Source organism: Oncorhynchus kisutch, linkage group LG19 (genome assembly GCF_002021735.2).
Source record: "Oncorhynchus kisutch isolate 150728-3 linkage group LG19, Okis_V2, whole genome shotgun sequence".
Lineage (NCBI taxonomy): Eukaryota > Metazoa > Chordata > Actinopteri > Salmoniformes > Salmonidae > Oncorhynchus > Oncorhynchus kisutch.
Window position 1 is genome coordinate 43909816 of NC_034192.2, and position 18055 is coordinate 43927870.

The following is an 18055-nucleotide window of genomic DNA, read 5'->3' on the forward strand; positions in this document are numbered from 1 at the left end:
AACTAAAACAGTAATAAAACTATTAGGTGCTAATTGATGATGCATGAAGTACAGAGACATTGAACACGTTCCATCCTCAGATCATTTTACATTACGGTGCTGAATCTGGATGGACTCAATACCTTTCTGACGCGATCTGACGACAGATGCAGGGGGGGGAGTGAACCAGCATTCACACCCAGAAACAACACCTATAGAGTATCCAGGGGAACGGGGTTCACAGATTATGCTGAGGGAAATGGGTGTCTCACAGATCTGTTTCAGATTCCAACCACAGAGTCAAGGCCAAGGACAACACTCAAATAAGCAGGGGAGAGTTTAAAACTCACAGACAAGTGGTTTCTTCTTATCACAAGTCAAAATTCTAGGCAGTGCCATGACTGGTGTTTCACAATTATAAAGTGTCATACACACATCTATGGTTATCAGGTTCTGTGTAATGGTACACTGGAACTAAGACAGAATATTCCCAAAAGTGCAAATTTTAAGCTAAATGTAGTGCACCGCAAACAAATGAACCCAGGTCTGCTACCAACCCACTAGCCCTCTTCAGCAGAACAACAAGCAACAAACCAAAGAACCAACCAGCCAACCAGCTGTAGTCCAGGGAGTGTGGCTTGCTAACACTGAGTCTCAGTACAGCTTGCTAATACTGTGCCTTAGTATGGCTTGCTATCACTGAGCATTCCTAATGCCCTGGACAAGAGCCACCAATCAACCTGTAAAACATTCCACACTCTGCTCTGCTCCAGGAATTCCACAGAGAGACATTTTCCCATTAGGCTGTAACAGGAAGGGGAAGAGCCTCTTCTGGAATTTTTCTTACGATATGCAGATGAAAGGTGTTACTGCAATGCAAAAGCGTGCGTGTGAGCACATCCATATGATTTTCAAAAAGGAAGGTGTGGATACACAAGCCTGCACCTTGAGTTGAACCATAAGGATTTACAAGCCTAGTTTACATGCCTAGTTTACATGCCTAGTCTAGTTCAGTAGGCCACAACTTTCAGATAGAAATATATTTTAAAGAACAAATCAAATCAATTAAAATCTCATTTGATTTGTCACATGCACCATGTTGACCTTCCAGTGAAAAGCTTTTACTTACAAGCCCTTAACCAACAACGCAGTTGTAAAAAAATAGAGTTAAGAAAATATTTACTAAATAAACTAAAGTAAAAAATAAAAAAGGACCAATAAAATAACTAGGCTATATACAGGGGGTACCGGTACTGAGTCAATGTGCGGCGGTACAGGTTAGAGGTCATTTGTACATGTACTGTAGGTAGGGGTAAAGTGACCATGCATAGATAACAAACAGTGAGTAGCAGTAGTGTAAAAACAAACGGGGTGGGGGGAGGGAGGGGGTGTCAATGCAAATAGTCTGGGTGGCCATTTGATTAATTGTTCAGCAGTCTTATTGGAGTGGGTCTAGGGTTTCCGTGATGATGGTGTTGATGTTTATTTCTTGAACTGCATTGTTGGTTAAGGGCTTGAAAGTACGCATTTTACCCGTTGTATTCGGCGCATGTGACAAATGCATATCGATTTGATGTGAGCCATGACCACCCTTTCAAAGCACTTCATGTCTACCGACGTGAACAGCGCTACTCTTATAATTTCTATCTGCAATGTTCCACAATGATTCCCTACTCAACCCTTCCCTACTCAACATGGCCCTGGTAACCCTGTATTTGCTTGGCTTTGTTCAATGACAAAAAGCAAAAGCATTATGTTGTGAATTGCTTGTGCCCACTCAGATACAGTACATATCAAAGACGTACTAAGGTCTCTTTCCTCCTCCCACTCACTAGTTTCTTGTTCGTGTCCCCAGCAGATGGAGGGCCAGTTTGTGTAGATGGATAATTGATAACCCCTCTAATTCTATGCAGAAAGACTGACCCGACACCAGATTAAGTGTTCTCTTAGGTCTTATAGACAGAAATCATTAGATGTGTAATGGAGAGAAACAGTAGCCATGTAAACAGAAAGTAGGTCCAGAACAGAAACGGAGGAAGAGAGAGACTTTTGATGTTCTTAACTTAGATATCTTCAGAAAATGAGACTTCAAGAAAGAAAGAGAGAGAAAAAAGAAAGAGAAAGAGAAAAAAGAAAGAGAAAGAGAGAAAAAAGAGAAAGAGAGAAAAAAGAAAGAAAGAAAGAAAGAGAAATAAAAAGAAAGAGAGAAAGAGAGAGAAAGAGAGAGAAAGAGAGAAATAAAGAGAAATAAAAAGAAAGAGAGAAAGAGAGAGAAAGAGAGAAATAAAGAGAGAAATAAAAAGAGAGAAAGAGAGAGAAAGAGAGAAATAAAGAGAGAAATAAAAAGAAAGAGAGAGAAGAGAGAGAAAGAGAGAAAGACCAAAAAGATTAAAGACTTAACTGGTGTAACAGTGGAGCAAAAACATCTTGACAAAGTGAGGAAGTAACTGTGTTGCTTTGAACTTGTTACAAGATAATAAGATAATCCATTGTTACTGGATTGTAAAAAAGAGAAAGGGCATGTAATTGCTGGTGTTCCTTAACAGCCAGAGGAGGCTCGTTGGTGGCGATTAGAGACGCCGTTAGATAAGAGAGTAGGGAGAGAGAAGCCGGGCCAAACCAAACTTCCTTCAAAACAGTTCAACTGAAGCCTACCACTTTTGCATTTTGGGTTCTAGCTCCCCCTCTCCCTCCCTCCATCCATCATCCAGCTGTTGAGTTCTCCTCTCTTTCATCCTTTCTTTTCTGCATATGTTTGTCTCTCGCTTTCTTTCTTATCCAGCCATTGTTCATCTCCTCTCCTCCGTTCTTCATCCCTTCTGTACTCTTTTCATTACCCTTTGGTCTTCAAACCATGAGCAGAGTCAAAGAAGATAGGACCATTGTGATTATATATATTTATTTATTTATCCTTTATTTAACTAGACAATTCAGTTAAGAACAAATTCTTATTTACAATGATGGCCTACACCGGCCAAACCCGGGTGACACTGGGCCAATTGTGCACCGCCCTATGGGACTCCCAATCATGGCCAGTTATGATACAGACCGGATTCAAACCAGGGTGTCTGTAGTGACACCTTTTTGAAAAACTAGAGGATTACTTCAAGGATTATTTTTAAATTCAGAAAGGATGTTTGCGAAAAACAACTTCTCTGTAAACTCAATGACATTCAAATGAACATTGAAAAAAGGTGCATGTTTAAATCAGAGCTTGCTATGACGACACACCAAAAGTGTTTGATGGATCGAGGGAAAAGAGCAGGAATAGGCTTTTGTAGGCTACAGTCCAAGCTATGTCTTCCAATGGTGCGACTGCTGTCGGCATCCAAAGATTATACAACTTGAATAAATGCTTGGAGGTAAGGATGACAGCAGTGGTGTAGTCTACAGCGAAATGGATATCACTTATTATTGATATCTACAGTGGGGAGAACAAGTATTTGATACTAAGTTCTGCTTTTCTGATGTATCAAATACTTCTGTCATGCAATAAAATGCAAATTAATTACTTAGAAATCATACAATGTGATTTTCTGGATTTTTGTTTTTGTTTTAGATTCCGTCTTTCACAGTTGAAGTGTACCTATGATAAAAATTACAGACCTCTACATGCTTTGTAAGTAGGAAAACCTGCAAAATCGGCAATGTATCAAATACTTGTTCTCCCCACTGTATATAGCGCAATGATGTGAATCACACTCCTACTCTCTAAATTAGCTATTTGCGCCTTACGGATTGTGGTTGTTGTGGATGGCTGTTCAGAAATCTAAATGTGTATTTGAACCCAATAATGGTTGAATTTAATAAATTAACGCTTTTGATAAACTTAAAGAGGCAATCTGTAGTTGCTACATCCATTTTTGGGCTTATAAATTATATATATTAATGTAAAGATACAATTTTATCTGAAATTATATGTAGTGGAAAGCGATGGGTTAGAAGAAGCCTACACAACCAACCCATAAAGTAAAATTTAACATCCATATATGGCCAGCTATGTAAACTTTAACATTGATTTATCCTGCAATAGATGTCGTTCAATTGGTAACATACAAGTTTACATACACTTAGGTTGGAGTCATTAAACATATTTTTTCAACCACTCCACAAAATTCTTGTGAACAAACTATAGTTCTGGCAAATTGGTTAGGACATCTACTTTGTGCATGACAAGTCATTTTTCCAACAATTGTTTACAGACAGATTATTTAACTTATAATTCACTGTATCACAATTCCAGTGGGTCAGAAGTTTACATACACTGAGTTGACTGTGCCTTTAAACAGCTTGGAAAATTCCAGAAAATTATGTCACAGCTTTAGAAGCTTCTGATAGGCTAAATGACATCATTTGAGTCAATTGGAGGTGTACCTGTGGATGTATTTCAAGGCCTACCTTCAAACTCAGTGCCTCTTTGCTTGACATCATGGGAAAATCAAAATAAATCAGCCAAGTCCCCAGAAAGAAAATTGTAGACCTCCACAAGTCTGGTTCATCCTTGGGAGAAATTTCCAAAAGCCTGAAGGTACACGTTCATCTGTACAAACAATAGTACACAAGTATAAACACCATAGAACCACGCAGCCGTCATACCGCTCAGGAAGGAGACGCACTCTGACTCCTCGAGATAAACGTACTTTGGTCCGAAAAGTGCAAATCAATCCCAGAACAGCAGCAAAGGACCTTGTGAAGATGCTGGAGGAAACAGGTACAAAAGTATCTATATCCACAGTAAAACGAGTCCTTTATCGACATAACCTGAAATGCCGCTCAGCAAGGAAGAAGCCACTGCTCCAAAACCTCCATTAAAAAAAGCCAGACTACGGTTTGCACATGGGGACAAAGATCGTACTTTTTGGAGAAATGTCCTCTGGTCTGATGAAACAAAATAGAACTTTTGGGCCATAATGACCATTGTTATGTTTGGAGGAAAAAGGGGGAGGCTTGCAAGCCGAAGAACACCATCCCAACCGTGAAGCACGGGGGTGGCAGAATCATGTTGTGTGGGTGCTTTGCTGCAGGATGGACTGGTGCATTTCACAAATTAGATGGCATCATGATGGAGCAAAATGATGTGCATATATTGAAGCAACATCTCAAGACATCAGTCAGGAAGTTAAAGCTTGGTCGCAAATGGGTCTTCCAAATGGACAATGACTCCAAGCATACTTCCAAAGTTGTGGCATAATGGCTTAAGGACAAAAAAGTCAAGGTATTGGAGTGGCCATCACACAGCCCTGACCTCAATCCCATAGAACATTTGTGGGCAGAACTGAAAAAGCGTGTGAGAGCAAGGAGGCCGGCAAACCTGACTCAGTTACACCAGCTCTGTCAGGAGGAATCGGCCAAAATTTACCCAACTTATTGTGGGAAGCTTGTGGAAGGCTACCTGATATGTTTGACCCAAGTTAAACAATTTAAAGACAATGCTACCAAATACTAATTGAGTGTATGTAAACCTCTGACCCACTGGGAATGTGATGAAAGAAATAAAAGCTGAAAGAAATAATTCTCTCTGCTATTATTCTGACCTTTCACTTTAAAATAAAGTGGTGACCCTAACTGACCTAAGACAGGGAATTGTTACTAGGATTAAATGTCAGGAATTGTGAAAAACTGAGTTAAAATGTATTTGGCTAAGGTGTATGTAAACTTCCGACTTCAACTGTACATAACATACATTTTTGTCTTCTAATGCCTCAAGGGGAATGTAATCTAAAAGTAACTGAATGTAATCAGTTTGGTTCATCCAAAAGTTGTGTTACTGAATATAAATTTTGGACAGGCAACTAGTAACTAACACATTACATTTAGAAAGCCACCTACCTAACCCTGTTCCTATCTCACAATAGCGCCAAATCTGACCAAGATAATAGCAGCAAATCTAGTCAAGGGCTACTGTAGCGATCGATTTGAAAACCAAAGTGTTCAGCAGAGGTAGCATAACCATGGGTCTCGTCAAACAGCGCTGCCAGTCTCGCAGCGTTTTACACTAATAACTGATCCCGGTGCTGTCCTTCTGGGCCTGGCTAACCAGCAGACTCAAGCCAAGCCAAAACAATGCAGAGGAAGTGTGGGGGGGGGGGTGAACTAAAGGAACAAGTAACTAATATGTTTCCTTCCTCTCCTCTCCTTTGCTATCACTCTATATACATAAAACAGTGTAATGAGGAGCTGGATGCATTTCCACAAGATCTTGAAAGACCTGCTGCAACACACACACACACACACACACACACATGTGCACATATGTTCCCACAGACACACACAATGGAATACTAGTGTGAGGTTTACACCCTTCCATTGTTCCCAGCTGTTTGACAGACATAGGTTGAGCCTTCTTATAGCTTGGGAGTTGGAGTGACTATGTGCTGTCTATCTGTGAATAATTTAAAGTGCAGAATAGACTGTACATTATTCAGAAAGGAATAGAGGTAGAGTGAGAGAAAGGGAGAGGTGGAGGGAGGGAGGAGAGGAATAGGAGGATAGGGGAATTAAATGGCGGGAGGAAAGGGGGAATAGATGGTAGAGTGAAATGAAGGGGGAGATGGAGGCAGGAAGGGATGCAGGAATGGGAGGATAGGGAAACTAAATGGAGGGAGAAAGCTGGCATGAGAGGAAGATAGAGGGGGAGAGGAATGGAGTGATGGTAGAAGGAGAGCACTTACCAGGCCAGCGATGGGAGTGGGTAATCTGTTGATCTTCTTCACCAAGCCAGGTTTGATGGAGCTCAGCAACCTGAGAGAAAGAGAGCGATGAGAGAGAGCGAATGTAAAATAATATGAAACCACAAACATCTGATTCAAATCCAATCAGATATCTCTACAAAACATCAATATCTTCAGCTATGAATGGATAACATCTGTAAAGGCATTGTTGGAAACAGTCCCAGCAGATACCATCAGACACTTACAGTATAATATAGACAGAAAGCAGTTTAGTATTTTGTTTTATGGATAGAGGGAGGGCTATAGACCTAAACTTCCTTAGATAACTCTATGTGAATGATCATCATAACCAGAAAGTCCAGAGTTGGTGAACTTCAATGTCTCTTATCCAGCATCTGTTGCTCTGAAGAGCTAGGAATCGTATGCATTTCATGTAGGAGGAAGATAGAGAAGGGGAGAAAGGGATAGATTGAGAGACAGACAGAACAAATAAACAATCAGACAGACTACAACGACAGAAAGAAAGAAATGAATGAAGGAATCAGAAAACAGACCCTCCCCCTGAGTGTGTCCTATGTGGCCCTCTTGGGAGGTTGGCATTGACACTGGCTCTAAATCAGATGGAAGGACTTAAGGACACATGCTGCTCCCCACTCCTCTGTATATTAGAACAGGTCTCAGAGCAGTTGGAGTGGATAGTGATAATGACAGGGCAGAACCAGACGAAGAGGAAAAACCTCTGTCCTCACAGCCCTTAAGGGGCTCATGGTAAGTTGGAGCACAGTGGAGCACACAGCCGCAGCCTTGGACTGCAGTCAGACTCGCAGACAGGCCTTGGACTGCAGTCAGACTCGCAGACAGGCCTTGGACTGCAGTCAGACTCGCAGACAGGCCTTGGACTGCAGTCAGACTCACAGACAGGCCTTGGACTGCAGTCAGACTCACAGACAGGCCTTGGACTGCAGTCAGACTCACAGACAGGCCTTGGACTGCAATCAGAGTGACAGACAGGTCTTAAGAGACTTAAATACACACCCAGTCACACAAACACGTGACGAACGATCATACGCTATCTCAGTGTGTTAGGATGTATCTGGCTTTAGTGTATCCAGTCATGTTATTCCTGAGGAAGTGGGCATGAGTGGTTGGGATAATGTTGTCAGGTCATGGTTCACAACAAATTACTAACACACAGATAACTGTAGCTAAAATATGTTATTGTACACAAGCACTTCTGTCAAAAACATGGGAAGTCACGAGACAAAACCCCCCCATTTTGATGTTCTGAAACTTAAAACACTTAACTAAAGTACATACTCCTCCTCACTCAAGGTAACCTCCTCAAAAACTAAACATGAGAAAAAAAGTGGGTAAGGGTGTCAAAGACAAAACAGATAACTTCCTCGTGGTCCAGCCCTTCCTTTGTTTTGAGAGCACACATGGTCCACAGGAGACATTCTCCAAATTCCTCCCAAGGTGCAAGGTTTTTAGAAAGAGCCTGAGGAGATCTTATCTAATCCTAGGCCTGTTATTGCCGTTTCACCTGAGGAATGTACAACAAGAGTTCCCCCTATCTGATTCCAGACCTGTTACTATGTCCGGTTGTTGAGGAATGCACTACAATAGTTCCCCCTTTGTTCCTCATCAAAGCCAGAGCCAACATGACATAACCATCTTGTGATAACAATCGCTGTGGTTATGACATGCCTGGAAGGCAATGTGATTCTATCTCAAACGCTGAGTGGAAGAGAGTGGAGAGGTTGAGTTGGATTGAGATGGATGGCTGTGGGATGGTGTGATAGGGGAAGGGTTAGGTGTAAGGGAGACGCTGGTTGTTGACAAAGGTGTTTCACACATGACCGTGGTTGTAAAGAGTAAGCGGAGAAGGTGATATGTGATGTTGATAATATGGTAAGATAATGCTGGTCTTTCAATGGCGGTGTTATTCATACTACTGTCCCGACTGTGCGGATCTCCATGATATGCATGCAATGATTTTATTGCGAGGGATTAGAAAATTACTGTTATCACGCACGCACACACACAAAATGCACATACAGTGTAGACAGAGAACATACAGTAGAGGCCCACAATTCACTGAACACTCAACAACCCACAGTTGTATTACCCATCTGTTTCAGTTGACCCCACTGAAGTCCTTCAAAGTCCCTTCATGGTCTCCAGGGGGCTGTACCGAACCCCTAGGGTGTCTGTGCACTTTACTACACTAACAGAATCCACACACTGGAATTTAGTGGGATGACCAAAACCATTAAATCTCCTAGACTGAGTCCACTGCTGAAAAGGACAGGGTCATACCGTAAAGTAAAGTATGTTCTATGCACAGGATGAGGAACATGTCTGAAGGGAAGGTGGGAGACTATAGCCATAACACAGGATGAGGAACATGTCTGAAGGGAAGGTGGGAGACTATAGCCATAACACAGTTGTTCCCACAATGTGAAGAATTGAGTTGACATGGTTGGGAGGATGCATGCAATTTACAGTGCCTTGCGAAAGTATTCGGCCCCCTTGAACTTTGCGACCTTTTGCCACATTTCAGGCTTCAAACATAAAGATATAAAACTGTATTTTTTTGTGAAGAATCAACAACAAGTGGGACACAATCATGAAGTGGAACGACATTTATTGGATATTTCAAACTTTTTTAACAAATCAAAAACTGAAAAATTGGGCGTGCAAAATTATTCAGCCACCTTAAGTTAATACTTTGTAGCGCCACCTTTTGCTGCGATTACAGCTGTAAGTCACTTGGGGTATGTCTCTATCAGCTTTGCACATCGAGAGACTGAAATTTTTTCCCATTCCTCCTTGCAAAACAGCTCGAGCTCAGTGAGGTTGGATGGAGAGCATTTATGAACAGCAGTTTTCAGTTCTTACCACAGATTCTCGATTGGATTCAGGTCTGGACTTTGACTTGGCCATTCTAACACCTGGATATGTTTCTTTTTGAACCATTCCATTGTAGATTTTGCTTTTCTCTTTTTAAATAGAGAATAAATGATTGGTTAAACCCCTCAGAACTGTGAATATATCAAATGGCAAACATATCTAGTCAATATGATAAAATGTGCATGTAATGTACAGTTAGCCTGACTAACAAAGCCAAACTCTGTAGCCATAGTGACCCATTTCAGGAAACTTGGCGTATGTTGCGGGTCACTACTTCACAGGAGAGCCGTTTGAAAGTGAACTTTTTTTAAATGAAAATGCGTTTTTTTGGGGACAGAAATGCCTTCTCGAACATGTGAACTTTCATGTACCTTAATAAAAAAAACTTGTATGCCATCCGTAAATATGAATAAAATTGTTAAATTACGAGCCCTGTAGGTTTAGCCACAGAAAAAAACAGCAACATTCCAGCTAGCCATGATTGGCTGAGATAATGAGTGGGCTGGACATGACGAGAGATGAGTTTGTATTGGTTTGCCATATAGTACACATTCTGTCTATTTGAGCTGGTCAGTATGTGTAGATAATCCTGTCTAATGCGGCTTTTTTGGAACTGTATTGAGTAGTAAAACTACATAAATCAGTATGATATTCAAGAATGATAGCTAAGGAGATGGAGAAAACACCTGTTTCTGAATTACATCTTCAAACTAAGGGCAACCATGGCATCCGTGACAGGAGACGCGTCCATCTATGATGTATACGGGTAAAATATTCTAGCAACCTACATTTTCAGATATGACACATTTCTAATTTTGACAGAAAGTAGTTCATTTCAAGTTAGTGTACCATTAGCTAGCTAACATTAGCTTGCTAACTCGCAAGCTAACTTTAAGTGTATGATCTTATTATTTGTATCTCTGAGTCATTTGCTTGGCTAGTTAATGTCAGCTAGCTACCATTGAAACTGATTGGTTAGCTACCTGCAGACTCATGCAGGGTAGTAACATCATGAGTTGGGAATATGGTTCATTGTTAGCTAGCTAGCTACCTACATGTCTTAACAAAATAATCCACTATGCAAGTAACTATTTCGGATGCGTTCGTAAATTCAGTCTGGCCATCTACTCCGATTTCAGAGCACTCTCGTCTGAGTGTACCAGAGCTCAGAATAACTGATGAATTTAGGAAAGCTCAACACCCGTTGAATATGGCCGGTGTCAGTAAAAGTTGGCAAATAAATGTAATTAAATTGTTGCCAGCAGCACAGTTAACCAACACTCTGGATAACATGAAAACAGCCTAACCAGCACTGCTAGGGTGAGCTAAATGGCCAGAGTTTGGGTGGGGGCTAAAGCTTAAGAGGGTGTGAATGATGCTGAATGGGTGTAGTCAAAGAAGGGCTCTCCAGTAGGTAAAGGCATTCAAAGGCCATTTCTCAAAAGTGAGGTTCATCAACTTTCAAAGCAGAATTACTTTTCCATTGTTCCTCAAATGCAGTATTTATTTTATTTATTTTTATTTTTATTTCACCTTTATTTAACCAGGTAGGCTAGTTGAGAACAAGTTCTCATTTGCAACTGCGACCTGGCCAAGATAAAGCATAGCAGTGTGAGCATACAACAAAGAGTTACACATGGAGTATACAATTAACAAGTCAATAACACAGTAGAAAACAAAGGGGGGGTCTATATACAATGTGTGCAAAAGGCATGAGGAGGTAGGCAAATAATAAAGATTTTGCAGATTAACACTGGAGTGATAAAAGATCAGATGGTCGTGTACAGGTAGAGATATTGGTGTGCAGAAGAGCAGAAAAGTAAATAAATAAAAACAGTATGGGGGTGAGGTAGGTGAAAAGGGTGGGCTATTTACCAATAGACTATGTACAGCTGCAGCGATAGGTTAGCTGCTCAGATAGCTGATGTTTGAAGTTGGTGAGGGAGATAAAAGTCTCCAACTTCAGCGATTTTTGCAATTCGTTCCAGTCACAGGCAGCAGAGTACTGGAACGAAAGGCGGCCAAATGAGGTGTTGGCTTTAGGGATGATCAGTGAGATACACCTGCTGGAGCGCGTGCTACGGATGGGTGTTGCCATCGTGACCAGTGAGCTGAGATAAGGCGGAGCTTTACCTAGCATAGACTTGTAGATGACCTGGAGCCAGTGGGTCTGGCGACGAATATGTAGCGAGGGCCAGCCGACTAGAGCATACAAGTCGCAGTGGTGGGTGGTATAAGGTGCTTTAGTGACAAAACGGATGGCACTGTGATAGACTGCATCCAGTTTGTTGAGTAGAGTGTTGGGAGCCATTTTGTAGATGACATCGCCGAAGTCGAGGATCGGTAGGATAGTCAGTTTTACTAGGGTAAGCTTGGCGGCTTGAGTGAAGGAGGCTTTGTTGCGGAATAGAAAGCCGACTCTTGATTTGATTTTCGATTGGAGATGTTTGATATGAGTCTGGAAGGAGAGTTTGCAGTCTAGCCAGACACCTAGGTACTTATAGACGTCCACATATTCTAGGTCGGAACCATCCAGGGTGGTGATGCTAGTCGGGCATGCAGGTGCAGGCAGCGACCGGTTGAAAAGCATGCATTTGGTTTTACTAGCGTTTAAGAGCAGTTGGAGGCCACGGAAGGAGTGTTGTATGGCATTGAAGCTTGTTTGGAGGTTAGATAGCACAGTGTCCAAAGACAGGCCGAAAGTATATAGAATGGTGTCGTCTGCGTAGAGGTGGATCAGGGAATCGCCCGCAGCAAGAGCAACATCATTGATATACACAGAGAAAAGAGTCGGCCCGAGAATTGAACCCTGTGGCACCCCCATAGAGACTGCCAGAGGACCGGACAGCATGCCCTCCGATTTGACACACTGAACTCTGTCTGCAAAGTAATTGGTGAACCAGGCAAGGCAGTCATCCGAAAAACCGAGGCTACTGAGTCTGCCGATAAGAATATGGTGATTGACAGAGTCGAAAGCCTTGGCAAGGTCGATGAAGACGGCTGCACAGTACTGTCTTTTATCGATGGCGGTTATGATGTCGTTTAGTACCTTGAGTGTGGCTGAGGCGCACCCATGACCGGCTCGGAAACCAGATTGCACAGCGGAGAAGGTACGGTGGGATTCGAGATGGTCAGTGACCTGTTTGTTGACTTGGCTTTCGAAGACCTTAGATAGGCAGGGCAGGATGGATATAGGTCTGTAACAGTTTGGGTCCAGGGTGTCTCCCCCTTTGAAGAGGGGGATGACTGCGGCAGCTTTCCAATCCTTGGGGATCTCAGACGAGATGAAAGAGAGGTTGAACAGGCTGGTAATAGGGGTTGCGACAATGGTGGCAGATAGTTTCAGAAATAGAGGGTCCAGATTGTCAAGCCCAGCTGATTTGTACGGGTCCAGGTTTTGCAGCTCTTTCAGAACATCTGCTATCTGGATTTGGGTAAAGGAGAACCTGGGGAGGCTTGGGCGAGGAGCTGCGGGGGGGGCGGAGCTGTTGGCCGAGGTTGAAGTAGCCAGGCGGAAGGCATGGCCAGCCGTTGAGAAATGCTTATTGAAGTTTTCGATAATCATGGATTTATCAGTGGTGACCGTGTTACCTAGCCTCAGTGCAGTGGGCAGCTGGGAGGAGGTGCTCTTGTTCTCCATGGACTTCACAGTGTCCCAGAACTTTTTGGAGTTGGAGCTACAGGATGCAAACTTCTGCCTGAAGAAGCTGGCCTTAGCTTTCCTGACTGACTGCGTGTATTGGTTCCGGACTTCCCTGAACAGTTGCATATCACGGGGACTATTCGATGCTATTGCAGTCCGCCACAGGATGTTTTTGTGCTGGTCGAGGGCAGTCAGGTCTGGGGTGAACCAAGGGCTGTATCTGTTCTTAGTTCTGCATTTTTTGAACGGAGCATGCTTATCTAAAATGGTGAGGAAGTTACTTTTAAAGAATGACCAGGCATCCTCAACTGACGGGATGAGGTCAATGTCCTTCCAGGATACCCGGGCCAGGTCGATTAGAAAGGCCTGCTCACAGAAGTGTTTTAGGGAGCGTTTGACAGTGATGAGGGGTGGTCGTTTGACTGCGGCTCCGTAGCGGATACAGGCAATGAGGCAGTGATCGCTGAGATCCTGGTTGAAGACAGCGGAGGTGTATTTGGAGGGCCAGTTGGTCAGGATGACATCTATGAGGGTGCCCTTGTTTACAGAGTTAGGGTTGTACCTGGTGGGTTCCTTGATGATTTGTGTGAGATTGAGGGCATCTAGCTTAGATTGTAGGACTGGCGGGGTGTTAAGTATATGTTATACAATTTTGTAGCTCTGTGTCTATGATTTTATCCAATGTAAAAAACACAATTTCAAATGTTGCTACATAAGACCGAATCAAGGTGGTCGGTCACATACGACCAGTAAGCCTGTAGTGTACTTAACTCACTATTGTACCACATGGTCTGGTGTGTCAGGCTACTTACTGTACATTATAAACTGGGTGGTTCGAGCCCTGAATGATGATTGGCTGGCAGACGTGGTATATAGACCGTAGATCACGGGTATGACGGAACATTTATTTTTACTGCTCTAATTACATTGGTAACCAGTTTATAACAGCAATAAGGCACCTCAGAGGATTTTAGTATATGGCCAAAATATCGCGGCTAAGGACTGCATCCAGGCACTCCGCGTTGCGTCGTGTTTCAGAACAGCCATATAAATGCAACTCTTATTGTGCCGAGCAGCAAAAGGAAGACAGTTGAGGGTACAGCTTATGTCATGATCGTAACTTGAAGGTGTTTTTTTAAATTTTATTGTAAAACACTTACTCGCACAGCAGGATCCCATTCTCCAGGCCTCCCCTGAAGTCCTTGTCATTGAAGCATCTGCCTGTGACCGCCTGTCGATCAAAAAGGAAAACCAAAAGGTGTCAGTTCCCTATTCAACCAAACAGGCACATTAGTCAGTCAGTAGTCCTGCAGTAGCTATGCCTTGTCCTCCTTCTCGGTGTACAACAGTATTTTCTAAATTCAAAAACATGAGTTATTCCTCAGTTGAAGATGTACAACTATAAAATGCTACATTATTTAACATTTAGCTACTTAAATAGCAACATGAAAAAGCACGGCTGGCCGAAGAGGATTAAAGAGAAGGTATAGTGAACTGACACTCACATGTCTACTGTAAATCAACGTCCATAAACCAAAAATCCCTCTGTGGGAAACAGGCTTCAAACACAATAGCCTTTGTTCCTGGTGCTTCAAAACTTTTCCTCCGTAAATCTCCAGAGGAAATACTCCAGAGCAAAAGAACAAGAAACTAGAAAGGCTATCCAGTCACCCTCGCTCATTGACAGGGATAACTAACAAGCTGTATGTTAACAAGCTTGACGTAAGCTGCCATCATCCCCACCAAATGGCTCTCTGGGGCTGTTCCAGGCCTGTAATTGGACGTGACACAGGGGATTTATCTCTCGTAGTAGTCCAGTAGCGCTTGCATGACTAGTCTAAAGTCTAAATGTGTCACTGTGGTCTAAGGCTCGAAATAGGACATGTGGATGCATATGCTAGACTGTTTTGTTCAAATGTACATTTGTACATCCAAAGGTGACAATGTGTCTATATTTCAGACTAGTAGCAGGTTGAAAATCATAGAAGAGCATCTAAAAAAACCTCCTCTCAATTTCAATCTGAGTAACACTTGGGAGAATGAATGGACTGATGTCAGCACACAACTTACAATCGAAATCTAGGCAAGTTAGAGTACCTTGACCTGTTGACCCTTGACCCGGCCCCGGTTTCCCAAAAGCATCTGAAGTCTAAGTTCATTGTTAGTACCTCCGTAGGAGCATTGTTAAATCTCAGAGCGGTTTTCCAAAACCATAGTTACTATGGTTGCACTTGAAAATGCTCGTAATCTAACGCCTGCCTCAGACCACTCATAGAACAGCTAAGTGCGTTGTGAAATGCTTTTTGCCCTCCCACTTTGTGCACAGAAGATCTCCGCTAAACATAGAATCACACGGTTTATCCATCTCTGCGACTGCCAATAACTTCGGAACAAAGTTGACTACAAATACAACTTTTCCAACGTCTTAGCAATTGATACAAACAAGCGAAGTATAAACATATGCTTCAAATGAAAACCCGGGATGACTGCATTCTTTCGATCCTATCAGTATCGAAACATGCTCCAACAACGCACTTAGCGACCGCTCTCTCTGCACGGTGTTTTGGGAAATGGATGTTACATCTTCGGCCATTGTAGGAAAGATACATTGTTAACACATTCATAGGCCTAAATTTCATCGCTATTGGGAAACCGAACCCTGGAATGATGTGTATACAAGGACATCCTCCTTACACATCCGCACACAGATACAAATCCTGCCAAAAACATTGTTTACAACATGCGCAAACACACACACACACACACACAGTCCCAAACTAATTATAACAGTCTTACTTAAATATCAGCAGCACTTAATAAACAACCTCCATTCAAAAATCACCTCTAATCTCCCTGTTGTAAGTGTGTAACAGTCTTGCTTCCGTCTCTCTCCTTGAAGCAACCTGGACATGAACCAGGGACCCTCTGAATACAACTGCCTCCCATGAAGCATCGTTACCGATCGCGCCACAAAAGCCACAGCCCTTGAGGAACCGCTACGTCTAGGTCTCAGAGAAAAGTGACGTTACCGATTGAAACGCTACTAGCGCACACCGCCAAACTAGCTATCCATTTCACACAGGTTAGAAGTGCAAGACCAATTTTAATGTTTTTGTTTTGAGGCGCATAGTAAACATAGCCATTTAAAAAGTGGAGCTCTTCGGATGGTTATTTTTGGAAGCTAATAATGTACGGGATTAAATTCCCTGACTGGTACATTTATTTGCACAGGTGTGGGAAAAGTGTGGGGATACGGGATATACAACGACTGGCTGGCCGGGGTGTGCATTTCTGTCAGTTCTTTGGCTTGTTTGGACGGCGTACAAAAAGAAATGGACTGCTGTAATGACAGTGAGTAGTCCAATATGTTGATGTGTTTGGTGGAAAGGAAACAAGGCCAACTGCCTTGTGTATGTGTGCTGACATTGGGGCCTTTCACCAATACTATTCACAGCAGTGGCTAAGAATAGTGAACCAGGCATTGTCTGTCCATTGACTACACAAAAGTGATGAGACAACATTCTATTGGAGGTCTGTGTCACTGTGTGAGCTCCAAACATTCTAACACTAAACTGTCAAAAAGCACATAGTCCACATTATGAGCATTTAATTTATAATTGCTGTATAGTTTTCAGGGTTTAACAATACAGTGCAATGTAGATTTATACAGTGTCATTTTGAGAGAACCGGTTTATTCCAGTTCAGATTCAACAGTAAAGTATCAGCTTATATTAATTTAATACAGGAGAATATTTCAATGCAGTGAGGATGATGATATAGCAATGCCTGATATATTTCTTAGTTAAAATTGTTGGTATTGTCAGTGTCTGCAAGGCTTGAATAATGTCAAACTGGCTGTCCACTGATTCATCTGATGCGGTAACCTCTAACTCAAGACCTAGAGGGCATCAACAGATAGCTGTTTCCTAAACTGAACAGAGACCCGGTAAGGAAGCCCAGGCCTTTGGCCGACCAACACACCCTGGCTTACCTCATCATAGGGGCTTCTGGCTGGCACAACCAGGGGGCCTGATCTCTAACAGGCCTCTCCTGGCTAATATAGCCCCTGTGGAAATTTTATCAGGAAGCCACAGCAGTAAAAGGTGAATTTGTTCCTAGCACACCAAGGGAGGGTCCATAGACTGGAGCTATACTATACTGACAGGTTCAATCAAAATAAACACACATTTTCCTGGAAAAAAATTGCCTCGGGGGTCCAGCATCCAGGAGAGTTTGACCCCAAAGTCCATTTGGCCCTTTAATCTAGTTCAAAGATTAAAACCCTTTAGTCTCATTCGATAAATGCATCCATCTTACAAATTTCCTCAAATTACCTCTCATTTAGATGGAAACATAGACCGAAACTAAGTAATGGGGAGATATTCTGACCAAGGTCTCAGCCAGTGTCCATGCCCAGTGAAGTTTCTGGTAACTTCTGGACCCCAGATTTCAAAACAGCGGGGTCATCTGAGGGGGCTCAATTAGACTGTGGAATGTGTTGCCTTTGTTGTCTCCAGTGGAATGCGGCACGATGCTTGTTGTCCGAAATGCTTGGCCACATTGTTCCACAAACAATAATTGTTTTTCTTACTTCCCATCCCCATGGACCCCTTTAATGACCAAACAGAAGTGATTCTCATGGTTTCGTATCCAAGTGTATCAGTTCCAGTACTTTCTCATGCTCGTTGGGAGGAAGGCTCCATTGGAGAAAAACAGCATAGACATACTTTTAAAGGAAGCAACAGAAAAGCTTTGCTCTTTATCCCGAGCCAGGAAAACCAAGGACTCTGAAGAGTAAATCGACAAAGGCCTTGTTCTACTTTGATGACTTCAAGTGTCCTAGATCTGA

The 18055-nt window shown here is 42.6% G+C and overlaps 1 protein-coding gene across 11 annotated transcripts in view; it reads right to left on the bottom strand.

The window, feature by feature from the left end:
- Positions 1-18055, bottom strand: part of LOC109864863 (LIM and calponin homology domains-containing protein 1) — a 148829-nt gene that overhangs the window by 71191 nt on the left and 59583 nt on the right. For all 11 annotated transcript variants that reach the window (XM_031797573.1, XM_031797568.1, XM_031797574.1 and 8 more), the window contains exons 2-3: positions 14367-14437; positions 6651-6720 (exon numbers count right to left, since the gene is read on the bottom strand). In XM_031797573.1, coding sequence (XP_031653433.1) covers positions 6651-6720; positions 14367-14437 — 141 coding nt within the window. The remainder of the gene's footprint in view (positions 1-6650; positions 6721-14366; positions 14438-18055) is intronic.